The 20,478-nt window shown below is 63.2% G+C and overlaps 1 protein-coding gene across 1 annotated transcript in view; it reads right to left on the bottom strand.

The window, feature by feature from the left end:
• ARHGEF17 (Rho guanine nucleotide exchange factor 17) overlaps window positions 1–16,119 on the bottom strand; it is a 55,361-nt gene extending 39,242 nt beyond the window's left edge. The window contains exon 1 of the mRNA XM_056116006.1: window positions 12,950–16,119. Coding sequence (XP_055971981.1) covers window positions 12,950–16,075 — 3,126 coding nt within the window. The 5' untranslated portion in view covers window positions 16,076–16,119. The remainder of the gene's footprint in view (window positions 1–12,949) is intronic.
• Window positions 16,120–20,478: the final 4,359 nt, after the last annotated feature.

Genomic DNA, 20,478 nt, shown 5'->3' with positions numbered 1-20,478 from the left:
CCACCTCCTAAACCAACAGGATCCCAAGCTGACCTGTTTTATACTCGGGTGCCAAGGTTTCCCAAGGAATAAAGGCCTTCCGTATTTTTATTTTTTTGCGTTTGCTTTTTGGGTAACACCTGGTGATGCTCGGGGGTTACTCCTGGCTCTGCACTCAGGAGTTACTCCTGGCGGTGCTCAGGGGACCATATGGGATGCTGGGAATCGAACACCCCACCCGCTGTGCTATCTCTCCAGTCCCAAGGTCTTCAGTATTTTTTAAAGCCTGGAAGTTTCTATCCCAGTATCACATCCAGACTCAGCCTGGCCTCCCCAACTCCCCAGTTCTCCCTCAGATCCGGGGGTGTCTTGGCACCCAGGATGCGCCAGCTGCCCCCACACAGGCCTCTGCCTGCCTGGAGCACCCCAGCCGCCCCCAGCCAGGGCCCTCACCAGCACCGAAACCCCCAACTCCAGCGGGGCTGGATATTGGCACACACGAAGCCTGCGGGCGGTGGGGCTGCCTGGGTCTTGGGGGGATTCCAGACCTCAGCACAGGGACAGGGGCACCCCGCTCTCCAGCTGCAGGCCTTCCCTACTGGCAGGGGTCCTGCTCCGGGCAGGAAGTGGGGGTGCTTGGGGCTCAGAGCTCCCCAGAGACTAGTATCTGTCCACGAGATGAGGCTGCCCGTCTTTCCCAGCCTTGGTGTCCTCAAAGTAGGCTGGGCGGGGTTGGGGGCGGGCAGGGGTCCCCAGGGAGCTGCACGGATGTCTTTGTGGGTGCAAAAATGTGAACAGGGCTGGTAAGGGGGGAAAGAGTGAAAGCACCCCGAGCTTTTCCCTGATGGAATGGGGGGCTCCACTGGCACCCCACTCTTCAGCATGGAAACTGTGGGAGTTTTTTTGGGGGGAACTGTGGGTTTTTGGGAAACTGTGGGGTTTTGGGGGGCTGTGGTCTTCTAGGCAGGGGAGCCGTGGCTTTCTGTTCACCTGCACCCCAGTCCATGCACTGTCCTGGAGCTCCCTGCTCGCGTCTCAGAGTTGGCTGTGGGGCCGTCCCCGCACCCGCCAGGCCTGGCCTCACAGCCGCCCGAGACCCCACAGCTCTGGGTGAGGGGCCCGCGGAGCAGCAGGAGGCTGGGGGGGGGGGGGGGGCTGCCCGCCCGGGCCGCTCAGGGCTCTTTGTCCAAATATGGGAGGTTTTTTGTCTCCATTTGAGTCATGCCGGCTGTGGCCCAAGAGATTTGCTTTCCAGATACTGCAGCGGCACAGCCAGGCGGGCCCCGGCCCCTCTCCTGGCCTCTGCTCATCTCAGCTGGCCAGCCCTGAGTCCCCGGCACGGGCGCACGGCTGTGCTGCAGGAGCGAGAAGGCCAGAACCGCTGCTGTCTGCCCAGCAGCCCGGAGTCAGGCTCACGCTCACACACACACACACACACACACACACACACACACACACGCTGAGGGGCGGCGTGGACAGGAACCTAGGAGCTTGCTGTGTGTGGGAGCGCCCACCCTTTCCTCCACGTGCCTGCCTGGGCCGCTGGACCTCCTGGATCTGAGTGATGACCACACAGGCCCCGGAGCCAAACTGTCTGGGGCCGAACCCCAACTCCGCCTCTGAGTGGACTTTCCGACCCTGAGTGTGCCTGTCTGTGAGACGGACGATGGGCAAGGGTGGGCCAGGACCAAGCAGACGAGGGCTAAGGGTTACAGCATGCAGAGCTCTGCCCGGAGCATCTGCAGCCTGGATGGCCCCTCACGGTGCCTTTGTCCAGCAGGGCTGTGAAACAAACCTCCCAAGAGGCAGGCCATCTCCCTCCATGCCTCCGCCGCCCCCTGGGACCAGGCCCTCTTCCGGCTCCAGGATCACAGTTAGCACCTCTCCTCACGTCTTGGGGCTCCCCACCTCAGCCCCCCGGTACTCCCCGGGGGTCAGGCCTGGGTGAGGAACAAGAGCAGAGAAGCCTGGGAATTGGTCTCCCCCTGCGCCCAACTCTCACATGATTGATCTAATTATCCAGTGATAAACTATAAAATGTGCTTGCAGGGAGCAGAAGGGATAATACAGTGGACAGGATGCTAGTCACATCCTGGGAGACCTGGGTTGGATGCCCAGGCCCCTCTATGGTCACCAGAGCCCACCAGGAGTGATCCCTGAGCACAGCAGGGCACGACCCCAAAACCAACCAACCGACCACCTAAACAGACATATTGGATGTCCCTGCCCCAGTCCAGGCCAGGAAGGTGAGGCAAGGCTGGGCCCCCTAGACCTGAAGCAAGAGTCGGGGTACAGGGTGAAGGGGTGGGGGTTCCCATCCACATCCCACGCGCCTGAGCCTCTCAGTCCTTTGGGGCGGGGGAGATAACGAAGGGCCCAGGACAGGCTCCGCAGGAAGAAGCCTCGGATCTGACCCTGGACACTGCACGGTCCCCTGAGCACTGCCAGGAGGGACTCTGGGTGCGGGCCTGAGGGTCGCCCACAAGCCCCACTGGGCACGGCTCCAAAAGGGAGAAAGCGAAATAACAGCCACAGAACCAGTCCTTCCTCAGGCAGCGGGTGACAACCACTCTGCGTCCTGGGGGAAGGGGCCCCTCGGCCTCCCAGCTGGGAAGCAGGGGGACTGGCCCTCCGCAAGGTTCCTTCCCACGCCTGCTCCTGACCATGGCCTCTGGCCAGCTCTGTCGGAGGCAGGGTCAGCAGGGACAGTGAGAGAGGCCACAGAGGAGAGATGGGCGGAAGGAGCAAGGCTGAGGGAGGGGCTGGGGGCCCCACCCGTGGAGGAAGGAACCCCAGGCCAGGTGAGGAGTCTAGGCAGGTGGGGCTGAGGCTTGCCCATCCCTCCTCCTCTTCCTCCTCCTCCTCCTCCTCCTTCTCCTCCTCCAGCCTTGGGGCCAGGCCCAAGACTATTTTTAGCGTGGGGCTGAATTTAGCTGTTCCCTCGGAAATTCCTCCCACCCTGGGTAACGCCCCCTCTGGCCTTGGGGAGTAGCCTGGGGGGAAGGAGGGGAGGACCCAGAAGCAGCAGGAGCTAGGAGGGAACTCAGGCATCTGGTGAGAAAACACGCTCAATCCGGCCTCAGACCTCAGCAACACCCGGCCTGTCCCCCCATCCCCTCCAACCAGGTCATCCCCACTGCACCTGCTCTCTCTTCCAGGAAGGACTCCAGGACTACATGCTGGTGGGATGCATATCAGCAAAGAGGAATTCTCTGACCAGGAGGGCCACTGGAAGCCAAAGGTCCTTTTTGTCAGGATGTCTCCCGGCTTCTGACGACCTGAGATTCCTGAGCTGTGAGACCCCCCCCCTCCACACACCCCAGACATGGAGACACTGACTGAGGCAAGGAGCTGCCTGAATGCACAGCCAGCCTCTCCTCCACATGGTCCTACCAAGGCCCCTGGCAGAGGGGGGTGGAGGGGATCCCGCAGCCCCCCCGGGACCCCCTAAGCAGCAGGCACTTCCGCTGCAGCAGGAGTCTGACGTTCCTGAGACAAGAAGCAGACGTGGGTTCAGAGGCAGGGGTGAGGAATGGGGGGCGGGGCGGGGTGACGACAGGGGTCTGAGGCAGGGGGAGGGCCAAGATGCCCCCCCCCCCCCCCCGCACTGAGTCCCAGATAGAGACCCTGAACTCAGACAGTGGCCGCACCTCACGCCCCAGCCCTCTCGGCTCTTGCCCAGGTCCTGGGGTGACCTCCAAGCTAGCGCTCACCAACCTCGCACCCTTGCCCTCTGTCTGGTCTGGCCCCCGGTCTCCGCCTGGCATCAAGGGTCCATCTGTGGCTTCCCCAGTGCTCGCAGGACAAAGCCAAGCCCTGAACCCAGCACTTGGGGCCTGGCACCTGCGCACACGCTCCTCTGCCCGCTGCACTCAGCCTCCAGCACAGAGCGATGCTTCCCTCCTGCCTGCCCCCGCCCACAGCAGGGCACAGCGCCCAGTGCCAGGCCACCTTCTCTCTGTTCCCTAAAGCCAACAGTCCAGTGTGTGGCTGCCGCAGCAATGAAGGCACCAGGCAGTGCCAGGCTATAGCCCTACTGCGTGCGGCTGGCCCCAGTGACTCCCAGCTCTCTCCCCTGCAGGGAACTGCAGTCCTAATGTGCGTGTCCAGTCACAGACTCCCAACTCCCTCCACTGCAGGGAACTGTAGCCCTACTGCGTGCTGCTGGCCACAGTGACACCCAGTTCCCTCCCCTGCAGGGAACTGCAATCCTACTGTGTGTGTCCAGCCAGACTCCCAACTCCCTCCCCTCTGGAGAACTGTCTTTCCTCTGAATACTGGGAGTCTGGGGGCAGTTCTAGACCACCCCAACACACATGCTCCTGCTCCTCTTCCGGTCCTCCTGTCCTCCTAGGCCCCCACCCCGACCCCGGGGAGACACAGAGTGCCGAGAGGGGGACAGGGAGCAAAGCAGGAGCAAGGCTGGGTGAGAGGCAGAGTGAGGAGGATTCAGTGGGAGAAGGGGCTCCCCCAGTCCTTCCACCCTTCCCTCCTACATCTGCTCCCCGACCTCCAGTGCCCTGTCCTGGGAAAGGACCGTGTGTTTGTGCAAGGGGGTTCAGGGCTCCGGGGCTCAGCGGTCCCAGGAGGCCGGACTGTGGGGCTGGCGGGCAGCCAGGACCCTGCGGGCCTGCTCACCCCTGGGAACCAATAAACAGGAAACAGACGCCAACCTGGCGCTGGCTCCTCCGCCCGCCCCACCCCCACGGCCGCCCCCAGCCTGGGATGGAGCCCGCCTCTCCCAGATCCCTCCGAACCAAGGAACAGCACTGTCGGAGACACTGGCAAAACCGGGCGGAGAGCTACGCGCTCCTGGCAAACCCTTGCGAGTCCTTGGCTTTGTTTTGGATTTTAGGGGGCCGCCCCGATTGTGCTCAGGGCTTACTTCTGGCAGGCTCAGGGAACCGCAGGAGATGCTGGGGAACCTAACCAGGTCGGCCACATGCAAGGCAAGCCCTTTACCCACTGTGTTCCCTCTCCGGCACCTCCTTCATTTTAAGATCCTGACAGGGGCCAGGGAAATGGCTCAGAGGAACAAGTTAGAGCGTAAGCGTGTGTGAGCGTGATCCTGGGTTCAATCCCCAACACCACGTGGTTCCCGAGTACCTCCGGGAGCACTCTCTGAGCACTGAGCTGGGAGTAGCCCCTGAATCTGAGCATGGTCCAAAAACCAAAGGAACTCAAAACCAAACAGAGCCTAGCCCCAGAGCTGACAGTCTCGGCGCACGCTCTCTGAAGCGCCGTCTTTCTCGGAGATTCTACGCCTGCCTGCCATCTTGTGCCCAGGCTGTGGGCATCATCTCTTGGTCTGTCTCCGGGACTGCCTCACACCTGCCCCTGACAAAGCAGGAAATAGGCTCAGAGACGCCAAGACCCCAGAGCCGCCGGCGCGGAGCTTGAAAGGGAACCAGAGGGGATAAACTTAGCTTCGCTGTTCCACCTGGTTCAGCCCAGAGAGGGCTGGGCTCCCCCACACTGCCAGCTCCACTTCCTCTTCTCACCCCCAGAGGCCTCCAGTAGCTGGGCACTGGCCTTCCCCAGGGGGCGGGCAGGAGGCCCACCTGCCCCGGTCCAGGGCTTGGACTTTGTGGCCGTCAGCAATGCTGAGTATCGTGGGGTCAATGGCTCTTTGGTTTTTCCTTTTAATTTTGTTTCCAGGCCACACCTGGTGATACTCAGGGGTTACTCCTCACTCTGCACTCAGACATCACTCCCGGAAGGCTCAGGGGAACGTATGGGGCACGGGAATAGAACCCGGGTCAGCCATGTGCAAGGCAAGTGTCCCACCTTCTGTACCCTCTCTCCAGCCCCACCACAGGGGCTTTTTAAGGAAGCAGGAGGCTTAGTGTTACTACTATTATCATCGGGCTGGAGCGACAGCACTGCGGTAGGGCGTTTGCCTTGCGCGCAGCCAGCCTGGCTGAGCCGGGTTCGATTCCTCCGCTCCTCTCGGAGAGCCTGGCCAGCTACCGAGAAAGTATCTCGCCCTCAAGGCAAAGCCTGACAAGCTACCCGTGACGTATTCAATATGCCAAACACAGTAACAATAAGTCTCACAATGTTACTGGGCCCACTCGAGCAAATCGATGAACAATGGGAGGACAGTGGCAGTGACTGTTATTATTCTTCTGGGTTTTGGGGTCACACGCAGTAGTTTCTGGGGCTGTGGGGGACTCAAATCAGGGCTTCTGCATGCAAAACCTGTGTCCAGCTACTGGGCCATCTCACTTCTGTTCATGTCAGGGCCACACCCAGCAATGTTCAGGGGTTACTGAGCACTCAGGGATCCCTGGCTGAGCACTCAGGGATCACTCCTGGTGTGCTCGGGGGGAACCCTATGGGAAGCCGGGGATCGAAGCTGGGCCGACTGTGCGCGAGGCAAGCGCCCTCCCCACTGTGCTGTGTCTCCAGCCCCCAGGAGGTTCAGCTTAGAGTGATTTGGAAAGTCTAGGCCTCTGGCTTTGCAGGAGGAAGGAGTGGTCACCACCAAGAAATGCCGGCGGTCAGCAGAGGACGGGAAAGGCAAGGAGGCAGACTTTAGCCCAGGGAGACCTACAGCGCACAACCTCCCCAGCTGTGAGATCAGGGGGTGTCTCCGGGCTAAAAGCCTGCACTGCACGCGGGAGACCGGCACTACACACGCGCAGCGAGTACGGATCCAGTGGCGCTGCTGTCTCGAATTCCCAGGATGCAGCCACCCCATCCACAACCAGGCCTACTCACATGCGGCCACAAGTGTCCAGGCAGTATAACCAATGGAGCACGAGTGCGCCCCCTAGCGAGCACCACAGCTGGTGCATGAGACATCCCTCCCCTACGGGTCATCATCATCACTGTCATCATCATCATCATCATCACCACGGCAGTAACAGCAACAGCCAAGGGAAGCGGCTTGTGAAGGCGTGAGTCACGGGGCCAGCTGCCCTCTCTCTCAGAGCCTGCCGACAGCCCCAGGCCTTGAGGAAGCTTTCGTGGCTGTTACTGGGGGTGGCTCAGGGCCTCACACCTGGACGCAGGTGCCCCACCTGGCCCCCGCCACCGGCAGGTGCAAACACCCCAAGAGCAGCAGCATTTCAGGGGACAGGCCCCTGCATGAACCCCACACTTGCCTCAAGTGTGGGGGCACCCTCCCCACCCCCCCATGCAGGTACCAGGGGGCCGAGCAGTAGCTGATGGTGGGGAACAACTCTAGGGCCCAGCCTGGCTCCCAGGGGCAAATTCCTCCTCAGAACCCCCACTAAGCCCCCGTCTCCCGGTGTCCTGGTGAAGCTGGGGGCTCCCCCACACCACGACCAGCCCTCTGCCCTGCAGTGGGGTTCCACTCAGCGCTGTGGTGGAGGGTAAGGGCCTGGCACCCCCAAACATGGCAACTCTGACCGGGGAAGAGGCCCCACACGAGGTCGGCTGTGGGGGCTGGGTCTGGGCTGCTCAGGCCCTCTGCCCATTCACCCCACTTCTGCCCCAGAGACCCGGGGCTGGAAGGCAGAGCGGGGGCGTCCACTCCCACGGGGACAGGCCTGGGCTCCGGTGGCCTCCTGCTGCAGGGCTGCCAGCAAGGCGCCAGGCTGCCTGGGCACGTTTCCCAAGACTGTGCCAGGCCCGTGAGCTTTTCTGGGAAATGGGGCTCCCTCCTGTGTCCTGACACCACCAGCCCCACTGGCCCTGCTCAGACGTGGGGCCACGGCCCAGTCCCGGCCACAGCTGTGCCCACCAAGATGGAGGACCCGAGGGGGAGGGACAGGCGGTCACCCTGTCCCCCGTCACAAGCAAGCAGGGGTTGCTGGGGTCCTGGGGCTACAGAGGAGCCCCCAGAGGGACATGCACCGACACCTGGGGACTCCGCAACCCGGACCCAGTCCACCCTGGGGTCTCTGTCCATATCCCCCTCCACACCCTCAGCAGAGCCCCCCTGCCTCCCGCCCCAGTGCACGAAGGGGCGACACAGCAGGCCCACGTCCTCCTGGGAGGCAGGACCACAGCCGGTGGCCAGGTTACTGCAGAGGCGGCCCCGAATGTTCCCCCGTGGGGTTCTGCTCAAATCTCACCTTCTAAAATAGTGCCCCTCGGATACAGAATGATCCCTCCCAAATGTGGGCTTAAAGACACACGGCAAGGCAGCAAAAAAGAGCCAAAGGCAACACAGAGGGAGACCTGAGCCCAACTGAGTTGGTGGTGGTTGGTGGTGGTGGTGGGGGGGGGGATTCTGGAAAAGGAGGGGCGTTGGGGTCCTTGAGGGAGGAGGTAGGAACACAGGTGATGGGGTAGGTGTTGGAATCCTGCGCACGGGATCAGTATCATAGATCACAGAATCTCAATTAAAAAAAAAAAAGTTAAGGGGCGGGAGTGATAGTATAAGGGGTAGCGCACATGGCCAACACAGACCCGCCAGGAGTAATTCCTGAGCACAGGCATGTGTGACCCCAAAACAAAACAAAAAAATGAAAAAAGTTAAAACAGGGGCTGGAGCGATAGCATAGTGGGTAGGGCGTTTGCCTTGCACGGGGCCGACCCGGGTTCGATCCCCGGCATCCCATTCGGTTCCCTGAGCATCGCCAGGACTCATTCCTGAGTGCAGAGCAAGGGGTAACCCTTGTGCATGGCCGGATGTGACCCAAAAAGAAAAAAAAAGTTAAAACAGGGAAAGAGAGACAGTACAGCTAGTAGGGCACTTGCCTTGCATGCGTCCGGCCTGGATTGGATCCCCCGGCATCCCATAGGGTCCTCTGAGCTCACCAGGAGTGATTCCTGAGTGCAGAGCCAGGAGTAACCCCTGTGCAAAGCCAGGTGTGGCCAAAACACTTTTTTAAAAAAAGAAGTTAAAATAAAATAGCGACCCTCCTAGCCGATGTCCAGCGTTCATCCGACCTCTCCCGGCTCCTGCCTCACAGGCCTCACCTGCGGCCCCCTACCAGAGGGGCAGCCTTGCCTTGCTGGCTACGGTATCTGTGGGCTGAGAGGACCCGAGCGCCTCCGTATTTGCTGAAGACAACAAAGCAAGGCCCTGCCCTGCAGGGTCAACCGTGACCACAACACCCGCTGCCCTGAGCCCGCCTGCTCCTTCCCACCTCCCAGCCCTCTTTTCCGCCGTCCAAACTCCTGCAGCTTTCCAGGCCAGGTTTGCCCTTCGGGGAAACGTCCCTCCCAGCCCCCCAATATCTAAGGCCCTTCCCAGACTGCTGCTGCACGCTAAGCCTCCTGGGGGTGCCTCCCCCATCTCTGCTGCGGAGCCGAGCCAGAGAGATCCCAGATGGGAGGGAAGCAGGAGGGGGCAAGGCCCGCGGTGGGAGGGGGCTGGGACAGGATTAGCAGCAGCCTCCAGCCCCAACCCAGCTGCTCCCGGAAACGCGGGGTTGGAAAATGTCAGACTCAACTCAGGGTTCACCCCCCAACACAGCCGTGGCGTGTGGATTTGTCTGGGGCGCGTGGATTTGTCCTTGGACCATCCATGTCCCCATCCCCCCCGACCCACCAACCCCTGCAGCCCAGGGCCCTTGGGAACACGAGGGGAGGGGAGGGGATAGGAGAGGAAAGGGAGAGTGCCCTTCCTGCCCCCCTCCCTCCCGTCCTCCTGCTGGGTGACAAGACATTTAATTATAGATATTTGGTACTGCTCAGGATTCCAAATGTCCTAATCGCCTCCCCTCCCAGAACCAGTTTCCATGGAAAAATCATAGCAGAGCGCCAAGGAGGGAAAAGTGGTACCCCCACCCCCGTGGATCCCAGGCCAAGGGGAGGCAGAGAAGAAAGGAAGGGACAGACAAGGACCAGCCGTGGAGTGTGGGGTGGGATGGGCTGGGCTGGGCTGGGCTGGGCTGGGCTGGGCAGGGCTGGGCAGGGCTGGGGTTTGGGCCCGGGGGCTTCCCTAGATGCTGACTCTCCTCACTTCTAAGTCCCAGGGCTCCTGCCTTGCAGCCCTCGACAGGTCGAATAAGCAGCACATGAGGTGCTCAGGCTGTCAAGGGTGTGCGGGCCCTCCGACTGCCCCCCCCCCCCCCATCCCAGGAGGGAGGGTCAGTCCCACTGGCGAAATGGGCTGGGAGCTTGAGAATTCCGCAGCGTGGAGGGCGGAGGGGTGAAGGGTGTGTCCACAGTCACCCCCACACAGTCCCGTGGTCTTCAGGGGCCCACAGGCGCTAGGAAACTGCACGTTCAGGCCGGGGTGGGGGGGTCTTGGCGTGGGAGATGTGCCGGACACCCCGAGCTCGAGGGAGGGGGGCCACACGGCCCTCCCCCGCCAACACAGGCCGTGTGCCCAGGCCTCCTCCCCTCCTGCCCGGTCCCGCCGCCCCCCATACCAGCCTCAGCCGCCTGCAGGCCGAGGCCTGCCAACAGCTCCTCAAAGACCAGCGGCTCCAACCACGCAGGCCAGACAGAGCAGCTAAGCGGTAGGGTGGGGAGAGCCATGCGAGACAGGCCTGGCCAGGCCGAGCTCCGTCCCCCAGTCCCCAGTAAGGGGGGGGGGGCAGGGGAAGGGGGAGGGGTCACGATCGTAAACGAAACCCCAGGCCCAGGACTGTCCAGACCTCAGGGCACCTGTGTCCCAGCTTCCCAACCATGGGGCAGAGCGTGTCCAGCCGAGGGCCGGGGGCAGGTCAGGGGCCTTCCGGGCGGCCCCTGGCGGGTTCACATTGGTTTCTGCCTCCTCAGCAAAGCGCGGCGGGCGCTGCTCTCCGGCCCTTCTGGGAGCCCACACCCCGTCTCCACCCACGGCGGGGAGTGTGACCGGGCGGCCTGAAACAAGGGAACACTGTATCCGGGGAGGCCAGCCGGAGGGGGGGGGCTGCACCCATCTTCCTGGAGTCGGGAGGAAGGGGACAGCAGGAGGGCGCGGGCGAGCAGATGGGAGAACTTCCGGGCTTCCCGAGTGGGAGGACAGCGGGGGCTGAAGAGTCTCTCCTGGGCCTGTTCCCGTCCCTGGGGGCCTGCTGAGACCCCGCATCCAGCCCCATGCTGGCCTGGAAGGGGGGGATGAGGGGGGCCCGCGGAGACCTTGAGCACGCTGCCCCCTCCCCTCCCCCTCCCAGGGGGACAGAAGGAGAAAGCGAGGCAAGAGCACGGAGTGTTCAGACAGGCCACCCGGGAAAGAGCCGGGAGCCGTAGCCCAGACCTCCATCTTCAGGGGACAGACCCTCCAGGTTCTCCCCCCGCCCCCAACAGGGGGGAGGGGCGAGGAGGGCTGAGTCCAGCCCAGGCTGGGGCAGACAGGTCCCCAGGGGTCGGACAGTCCAGAGGAGAAGGGAGTTGGGAGCTGGATTCAGCAAAATTCAGCCGCGCCCCTCCTCCCCCATCTCAAGGGCTTTTCTTAGAAGCGGCCCACCCCCCCCACACTCCCCCAGGAGCTTGGTTCACCCCTAATTTAGCCTTCTGAGCACGAAGAGGAGATAATGATAGGGCACGGCAGTATGGAGGACCCCCCTCTCCCCTGCTCACTCCCTGGGGTGTCCTACGGGCTCCCCTGGACATACAGGCTGGCCCCTCTCCCACAGTGACCCATCGGTGGACTCTGTGCAGGACACAGGCCCAGACTGGGGGCAGGGGGCCACGGGGATGGGGCCGGGATGGCAACAACAGAGCAGAGAAGGGAGCGGCCGCATGGGCCCAAGAGCACTGGGACCAGGCTGACAAATGAACCCGGCTCCCACCCAGGCTCCTGGGCTGGAGTCGCCTCAGGCCAGCCACGCACAGCCCGTGTCCCCGAAAACCCAGCACCTCATTAGGCGCCAGGGAGTCATGAGCCCAGAAACCAGCAGAACCACGGTCCAAACTCCAGGGGCAGCTACAGCCAGAGGGAGAAGGGGGAATCAGGAAGAGCAAGATTCTGGGTCAGATCTGGACGTACACGACAGCAGGGAGGGCACTTGCTTTGCAAGCAGCCAACCCAGGTTCGATCCCTGGCACCCCATAGAGTCCCCTGAACCCACCAGGAGTGATTCCTGAGCACAGAGAGCCCAGGAGCAGCCTTGAGCACTGCTGGGTGTGACCCCCAAACAAAAGCCAAACAAGTAAACAAGCGAAAAAGAAGAGCTAATATTCCAGGGCATGGAGTCTTGCCGACAGCACCTCAAGAGAAGCCAGGAGGTGGGCAGTGGGGGAGAAGGTACCAGGGCAGGACACAGGTGGCCAATGTCCCCAGAGGTCCTGGTGGCTGGGCTTCAGGAGCACCTCGGGACCCTGCATTCCCATCCGAGCCCATCCTAAGAAGCAACAGAGCTCAGGCCCCAGGAACGCCCCAACTCCACGGACTCCCACCAACCAGCCCAGCACCACCTCACTTGTGAACCCAGGCTCTTAGGAGGGGAGGAACTGCCCAGGTGCGGCTCCCACAGCACAATCCACGCACCCTCTTCCCCAGGCTCAGCCACGAACCCTCCTCCCCAGCTCAGTCATGAACCCTCCTCCCCAAGGTCAGCCACGAACCCTCCTCCCCAAGGTCAGCCACGAACCCTCCTCCCTGATCTGTCACGAACCCTCCTCCCCAGGCTCATCCCTGAGTTCAGCTATAAACCCTCCTCCCCATGCTCTGCCACATTTTCCAGACTCAGGCCACATGAAGAAGACCCAAACCCATGTCATCCGTGAACCCAAACCCAAATCGCCTACAAGGGGTCTGGCTAATAGGGCAGCATGGTTCCAGAAAGTTCTATCCCTCTCACATCTCTTAGAGTATTTGTAACCAAGAGTCATTTAGGAAATGTGGAGGCCTGTCCCTGACAAACAGCGACTAGATTAAGAACCTTTTGGAAGTATTACCCAGAACACTTAGGAGCGGACCAGAACCCCTTGCAAGATTAGCTTTGAAAGTCGGTCGCCGCTGGGGCATGAAGAGATGGGCGCCCCAGGCCATTAACACTCTCACAACCCGCCTGGAACCTCCTTGGCCAGAGAAGAGCCCTCAGAGGCGGGCGCTTACTCCAGGGGCACCAGGGTCAGTGCCCAAGGCCCTCCTCCAGTCCCACCCCAAAGAACTCACCACTTGGGGCTTGCTGCAGCACTTGCTGGCTGGGGTGGGCTCGTCCGGAGCCCGGGTGGCCTCGGGGGGCTTGGTCTCTGCAGAGGGCGGCACAACCGGAGTCAAAGTGGGCACATCCACGGGTGTGGGCGTCTCCCCGGCGTGGAGGGTCAGCATGTACTGCTTCGTGACGTCCTCCAGCGAGGGGACCTGTACCATGGGGCGGGCTCTGGCCGGGCGGCCCACGGGCTCTGGCACGGCCACCGGAGGGCCGGTGGAAGTGGGAGGCTCGGGCACCACGATGGGCATGAAGGTGGCGGGCACGCTGGCATGGCGGACGTGCTTGGAGCCGGGTCGGGCCTGAGAGAGGCCGCCGGAGTGGTCCTGGCCCTCCCTCGGGACCTCCTGATGACTGCTCCGGGCTGGCCGCTTCTTGGAGCCGCGGCGGAGAAGCCTTGGGGACAGGACGTCAGCCAGCTTAGGGTCGAGGTGGAAGTCACCAGGGGTGGCGGCAGGGGCGGGCGGGGCCCCAAGCACCCTCTCAGACTGTGCCCGGCCCCTGGCAGGACTGGGCTCTTCGGGCTCCGCTGGCCGCTCAGCAAGGAGGGGCTCACTGCTGGACGGGGGCAGTGCCGGCTCCACCTCTCGGATGGGCTCCCCTCCAGGGCCCTTGAATTCCGGCCCAGCGAGCTCCCCACGCCGGCTGGGGTCACTCAGAGATTTCTTCTTGGGGGCTTTGCCAGCTGCTCTATCGTCCACCACTCGCCCCAAGGCACTGGGTCCCTGAACGATGCTCTGAATGACCTCCTGGTAGCCCTTGCTCTCTTCACTGCCCACAGACCAGTCACTGTGGCCACCGGTCAAGCCCTCATCCACCTCCGGGGCCACTGGAAGCCCAGTCTTGGGGCTCAGAGAACCCAGCAGGTTGCTGTCCACAGAGAATCCCGAGGCCTCCTCGGAGGCAGCTGCCCGGTGGCGCTGGGGTATGGGGTCACTGAGGGACCTATAGGCCTCCCCAGCCTCCCCGTTGCTCAGTTCTGTCCCACCGGGACCCGAAGGGGGGACTTTGCGTCTCCGGCGGAGGGCACCCGGTGTGGGAGGGGCGTCGGGGGATACCAGGGCCCATGCCCCCAGACCGTCTTCAGCGCTAGGCCCATGGTGGTTCCGTGGGGCTGAGGATGAGGAGAGAGGTCGCCACACACCCGTGCTCCCCAAGCTGGAAAAGGCTGAAATGGGAGGCTCGGGGTCAGTCCCAATGCCCTCATCTGTCAGGCTGGACTCGGGGCCCGAGAGCTCCTCCTGAGACCGCTGACCCTGGGTCCCCTCGGAGGCCCAATCCGGGCTCCCCAGGGGCGCCTCGCTGCCCTCGTCCTGTTGGGCACCCATGCGCTGGATCTTCTCGAACACCTGCCGGGCTTCCTGCACATACTGGTCCTGGATGATATGGGGCAGGGGGTCCTCCTCGGCCCCCATGCCAGCCAGCAGGAGCTCAGAGGAGCTGGGTTTCAGGGCACTGGTGCGGGGGATGCGGTGGGCCACGGGCTTCTCCGAGCAGGTAAAGGACTTAGCTCGCCGCAGGGTGGCCGTCAGGTCCTTGAGGGTGGGGCGTCCACCCGGGGATGCTGGCGCTGGCGGGGAGATGGGCCCCAGGGGTCCCACGGGGCTACCTACAGCTGGTGAGGCTCTGCCACCTGAGAGGCTGCTGCTGGTGTCCCCGGGCAGCCCCCCAGGCTTGCGGACCCTCAGCTCGGAGAGGTCCGAGCGCAGGAAGCTGAGCAGTGTGAGGGTCTCGGAGGCGATGTCTGGGTTGGACAGGGACTTGCGCTGCCGGCTCTTGTCCAGCTCCAGGCCACCATCTCTCAGGACCCTGGAGGTGCCCACCAGCCCTTTGCTGCGAGTCCGAGCCTGGGCCCGCAGGAGGAGGCCTTCCCCGGCTCCAAAGCTAGGGGACCGATACACGCCCCAGCCCCCTGAGCCCCGGCTGGCCCACAAGTCCTCATCCTTGAGCGTCTCCGTGCTGGAATAACGGCTGCTGCCCCGGGAGCCCCCTGGGCTGGCCAGGTACGCGGGGAAACTCACTTTGGCCACCCTGAACGCTCCCCCGACCGAGTCCGACAAGGGCCGAAGTCCCTCCTGGGCACATGGCCCACAGGGAGGCGAGCCGGAGGCCCATTCCTGGGCGCCTTCCTCACCACCCGAGGCTCTGGGGGAGGCCGGGGGCTCAGGGCTCCGCACCCCCACACCACCTACCGAGTCCATGGCGCCCAGATTTAACCCATAACTGTCCGGCCTACAGTCCTGATCCGAAGGGGAGCCTCCGGGCCTGGCTCCGGGCCTCCCTCCGCCGCGGTGGCTGCGCTCACCGTCGCGGTCCTCGTCACTGCCCGAGCAGGGGTCGCCGCGGGGGGCCGGGCTCTGCGACCCGGACGGCGGTGGCGGCGGCGGCGGCGGGCCCTCCACTTCCTCCTCGCTGGTGCTGGCAGGCCGGCTGCGGCTGACAGGATAGGAGGAGGCGATGGAGCAGGAGGAGGAGGAGCAGGAGGCCCGGGCCCCGGCCTGCGGTTGGGAGAAGTTATGCCAAGAATGTAAACCATCCTCCGGACGCTGCGCCCGCTCCTGCTGCTGCTGCTGCTGCTGCTGCTGCCGCCGCCACCTCCTCCCCTCCGTCCCCGGGTCCGGCAGCGGCCGCGCCGCGCGCAGCCCCGCCAGGGGGAAGCAGGTCCGCGGAGGGGGCGGAGGGGGCTGCCGCGGCTCGCGGGGCTCGCGGGCCGGGGGCTCCCACGCCGCCCCGTCCGGGCCGGGCGACCCGGCGGGCCGCCGGGAGCCCCCGAAGAGCTTGCGCATCTCCGTGACGCTGGGCCAGGCCCCGCGCGCCGCGCCCTCGGCCGCCTCCTGGGCGGGCCCCGGGGAGACGCGGCCGTCGAAGCGCCGGGAGAGCTGGCGCACGGACGGCGAGAGGCTGCGCGGCGCGGGCCCCGACGCCAGCTTGGACACGCGCCGGGACGGCGGCGGCCGGCACGCGGCGCGGCGCCGCGGCCCGGGCGTGTCGGGGGCCTCCTCCCGCGGCCCCGACGCGCCGCTCCAGCGCTCCAGCAGCTTGAAGGAGACGCTGCGGGCGAGCGGGGGCCGGGGCGCCCCGTCCGCCATCGCGGCGGCCGCCCTCCCTCCGGGGGGGCCGGCCTCGCGCGGCCGCGGCCGAGCCCCCCCACCCGCCCCCGCGCCGGCCCGCCGCGAAGCCCCGCGCCCCGGGCCCGCCCGACGGCGCGGCCGCCGCTCAAGTCTCGGGCTCCATCGCGCGCCGCCCCGCCCTCCCCAGTGCGGCCCGCGGGGCGACCCGCGGCATCGCGGCCCGCTCCGGCCCGGGCAGGGTCCCAGCCAGCACCGGCTCCCCGGCTCCGCGCCCGCCCGCCCGCGCCCGCTCCGCTCCGCTCCCTCCCGCTCGGCCGCGCGCCGCTCTCGCTCCCTTTTGTTGCAAATAAACTTTGTGGCGGAGGAAAGGGGGCGGGGGGCGGGGCCTCGCGCCCCAAAGAGGGGGTGGGCTCCGGGCGAGCGCTCGGCGGGGAACCGCGGGAGGGGCGGGGGGGGGGGAGGAGGAAATCGGGGAGGAGTCGAAGGGCTGAGAAAGGGGCCTCGCCGGAGCGCGGGGGCGAGAGCCGCGACCCCGCGCGCCGAGACGCCTCCCCGGGGCCCGGCCGGATCCCAGGAAGCGCTCAGCCCCAGCACCCCCACCCCACCGCCCGACTCGCGGGCCGGGCGGAGCCCCTGCACGGGACGCTGCTGCTCTCGCGCGCAAGCGCCCGCGATGGCAGCCGCGGACCCTGCACACCGGTACACGCCGACACTCAGGAACACGCAGACACGCACGGTACCTGCCCGGGGAAAAGGGCGGGACCGCCGCCAGCGGGAGGGAGCCGCGGGCGCGCACGGCGCCCAGGCCACGCCCCCGGCCCCGGCCCCCGCCGCGCCAGAGGCCCCGCCCACGGCCCCGCCCCCGCCGGCCCCGCGCCTCGGACTCCGCCCCTGCGGCCCGCCCCGGGTCCCCCGCGCTCCCGGGCACGCGGTTCTTGCGCCCTCTCCCGGCTGGGTTCGCTCACTCACTCTCACCGACCGCCCCCAAGCCCAGGAACCCAGCACCGGTAAAAAGACTGGAGCGGGAGTGCAGCCGGGAAGGGGGTTTGTCTTGCACGCTGCGACCGTGGTTCGATTCCCCGCACCCCACAGTGTGGGTGCCAGGAAGGATCCCTGAATACGGAGCCAGGAGTAACCCCTGAACATCGCTGGAAATCTTCACTCCTTCATTTCCAATCAGTCGTTTCCTGGGGCCGGGGCTGGATTGATAGTACAGCAGGTAGGGCACTTGCCTTACTGACCTGGGTTCAATCTCTGACACCCATAAGGCGCACTGAATCCCTGCTAGGTGTGGCCCCTGAGCTGACCAAAGTACTTCATTAGATCTCTCTCTGTCTCTCCCTCTGTCTTTCTCTCTCCTTCCTTCCCTCCCTCCATCCCACTCTCTCTCCCCCAACTTATCACCGAAATCCAAAATCACATCATATCCTGCAGGCAGGAAAGGTGTGGGCCCCTTCAAGCAGCTCCGACTCAAGCCAGGCTAACTCCCACACACCTGAATGTAGGAGTGGTCATTTAGAGTATGGCTGTATGGGTAACACTGCTTTTTTTTTTTATTGTTGTATTACATCTTGGTTGCAGGGTGGGTGTTACTCCCTCAGGAGCTACTCCTGGCTCTGTGCTCTGGGATCCTGGCAGGACTCATATGCAGTGCAGGAGATCCTTCAAGGCAAGTGTCCTATCCACTATACTATCTCTGCAGCCCAGGATTGCTTTCTGAAAGACAGTTTAATTCTTTTTTTTTTTCTTTTGGGTCATACCCGGTGATGCACAGGGGTTACTCCTGGCTCTGCACTCAGGAATTACCCCTGGCGGTGCTCGGGGACCATATGGGATGCTGGGGATCGAACCCGGGTCGGCCACGTGCAAGGCAAACGCCCTACCCGCCGTACTATCAGTCCAGACCCGAGGACAGTTTAATTCTTGAATCAACCTTGGAGGGTGATTCTGTTGCTCCTGTGTCAGTCCCAAAGAGCTGACTTCCACCACTGCCTGGGTCAGGGCACTGCAGCTCCTGCTGTGACTCAAGCTCACGTTTCTGGGCAGCTGCACACCTCAAGCTCCTCCTCACAACTTTCTCTGCCCCAGTCACTGCTGAAGAAGGGTGTTTCCCTTGCCTTTGCTCCCCCAGCATTCTCTTTCCTCACAGAAGAGAGCTGGTCTGACTCAACTTCCTTCAACCCAAGAGCATTGGTCTGGGCCAGGTGAGGCAGGCAGTGCGATGGGAGGAGGCTGAATCTGGAGGGGCATGGGGTGGGTGACACACAGGGACTGTCCAGCCATCGCATGAGCAACAGGGAGGGTCCAGCCAGGCCCCCACAGCCTGCGTGCTACCCCCCGCCCTTGGGTTGTGGGAAGTGGCTGTCAGGAGAAGGCTCCCCTTTAAGTTCCACTAGCCCCTCTAAGTTCCTCACGTCAACCTAGTCTCTGCCTCCAACAATCATCCCGCCTGTCCCGCCACACAGGGAAACTGAGGGAGGGAGAGAGCTCAGCCAGGCCCAGAGAGGGCCTCTCTCCCCTGTGCCGGGCTCTGGGCCCTTGGGGAAATCACCGCCTCACTGGAAATGAAAGGGGTACAGTTCCAAGCTTCTGCACGGGCACCTCTCTCTCTGCCTGTTGGAAGTCAGGCTGGCTTCTCTGGAATTTTCTTCCAACTCGTGGGGAAGCTGTGGTTATTTGGGGGAAGAGGGAGGTCCGGCCATACCCTGCGGTGCTCCTGGGATATTCCTAGCTTTGTGCTCATGAGTCATCCCTGGTGATGCCCAGGGGGCCTTATGTGGTGCCAGGGATTCAAGCTGGGGTTACAACCGCTGCAGTCACACGCAAATCAAGTGTCTGAACGCCTGTATTCTCCTCCAACCCCAGTCCCTGGAATTCTTTCTACGAAACCTTATGTTTGTTTGGTTTTATGCTTGTGTTCGGGTCACATCCAATGGTGCTCAGGCTTACTCCTGACTCTGCACTCAGGGATCACTCCTGGCACGCTCAGGAGGTGTTGGGATCAAACCCAGGTAGACCACATGCAAGGCAAGCGCCCTACCCGCTGTGCTGTATCTCGGGTCCTTACTTAACACTAGGGTGCTCACTTTTATCTGTGTGGCGGGTGCTGGCTGTGTGGGCGTTACAGCGTGTCACCCACGCACATGCTGAGGGGCATTTGGCTGTTTGCAGATCAGCTGTGCTCCAGGGTCCGTGCGGGCGTCCAGGGGCACAGGTAGAGCACAGAAAACCTGCACGGAGGCCGCGGGGTCAGCCCCCTCCTTTGTTTATGGATCATACCAGTGTGTACCCCTTCCCTCTGCTGCTTCTGGGTTAGGATACTGCTGGTAGTTTGTGAACATTCTGCCCTGATTTTTCTGTTCAATTCCCCTAGTGGCCGAGAGCCAGAATTGTCACTATTTTACTAGCTGGGAGCTCAAGGAAAGGGAGGGTAGTGTTCCAAGCGCCAATCAGTGAGGCCCTCCCCGCTGAGCTAGCTGTGCCTTCAGAGCGCCTCAGCAGAGAAACCTTCTCCCATCGTCAAGCTTGGGGGGCTGGAGCAATAGTACAGCGGGTAGGGCTTTTGTCTTGCATGCGGCCGACCTGTGTTTAAGCCCCGGAATCCCACATGCTAGGAGTGATCCCTGAGCACTGCCAGGTGTAACCCAAAACAAACAAGCAAAAAATGCTCCATGCTTCTCTTCTGTCTTTTTTTTTTTTGCTTTCTGGGTCACACCCGGCAATGCACAGGGGTCATTCCTGGCTCTGCACTCAGGAATTACTCCTGGAGGTGCTCAGGGGACCATAGGGGATGCTGGGAATCGAACCTGGGTCTGCTGCGTGCAAGGCAGATGCCCTACCTGCTGGGCTATCGCTCCAGCCCATTTTCTGGACATTTCTCCTCTACTTCTTGTCTAATTAAAGAGAGTCTCCAGATCCCGCCCCTCACCTCCAACCCCCTTATGTTCCAGGGAGCTGTAAAGATTCAGGTGTACAGTTTGCTGTTGTTGTTTTGTTTTGTTTTAGATTATTATTGTCCTCTATCAGCCTAAGAGCTCTCAGAGGGTAGGGAGAGACCCATGGCTAGGGGTCTGAGGACTGGCATACAGCAGGGGTTCAATAAACGCTTCCTGGATGAACTGTGTGTCTCTTTGCTGTAGCCCCCACTACTCTCGGGACGGTGTGGACCCAGCACAAAATAATAATTGTTGAACAAATGAAGGCGGGAGGGTGGAGCTGGCTAGGACAGAGCCAATGTCCGCTGGCCTTCCCTGATTGGAGAGGGGTTCTCCCAACACTCCTGGGCGCCCCCACCCTTGGCCTTACCCTGCCTTAGTGACCAACAGCCAGTACCCCAGGTGCCAACAGCACCTTCCCAAGGTTGGCCCCCAGGGACGCTTCTTTCTCCTTTCCTCCCCACGTCCACTCCCCCTTACTCACCC

Source organism: Sorex fumeus, unplaced genomic scaffold, assembly GCF_029834395.1.
Source record: "Sorex fumeus unplaced genomic scaffold, SorFum_2.1 ptg000030l, whole genome shotgun sequence".
NCBI lineage: Eukaryota > Metazoa > Chordata > Mammalia > Eulipotyphla > Soricidae > Sorex > Sorex fumeus.
The sequence above is the reverse complement of the archived record's forward strand: the minus strand, read 5'-3'. Positions and strand labels throughout refer to the sequence as shown.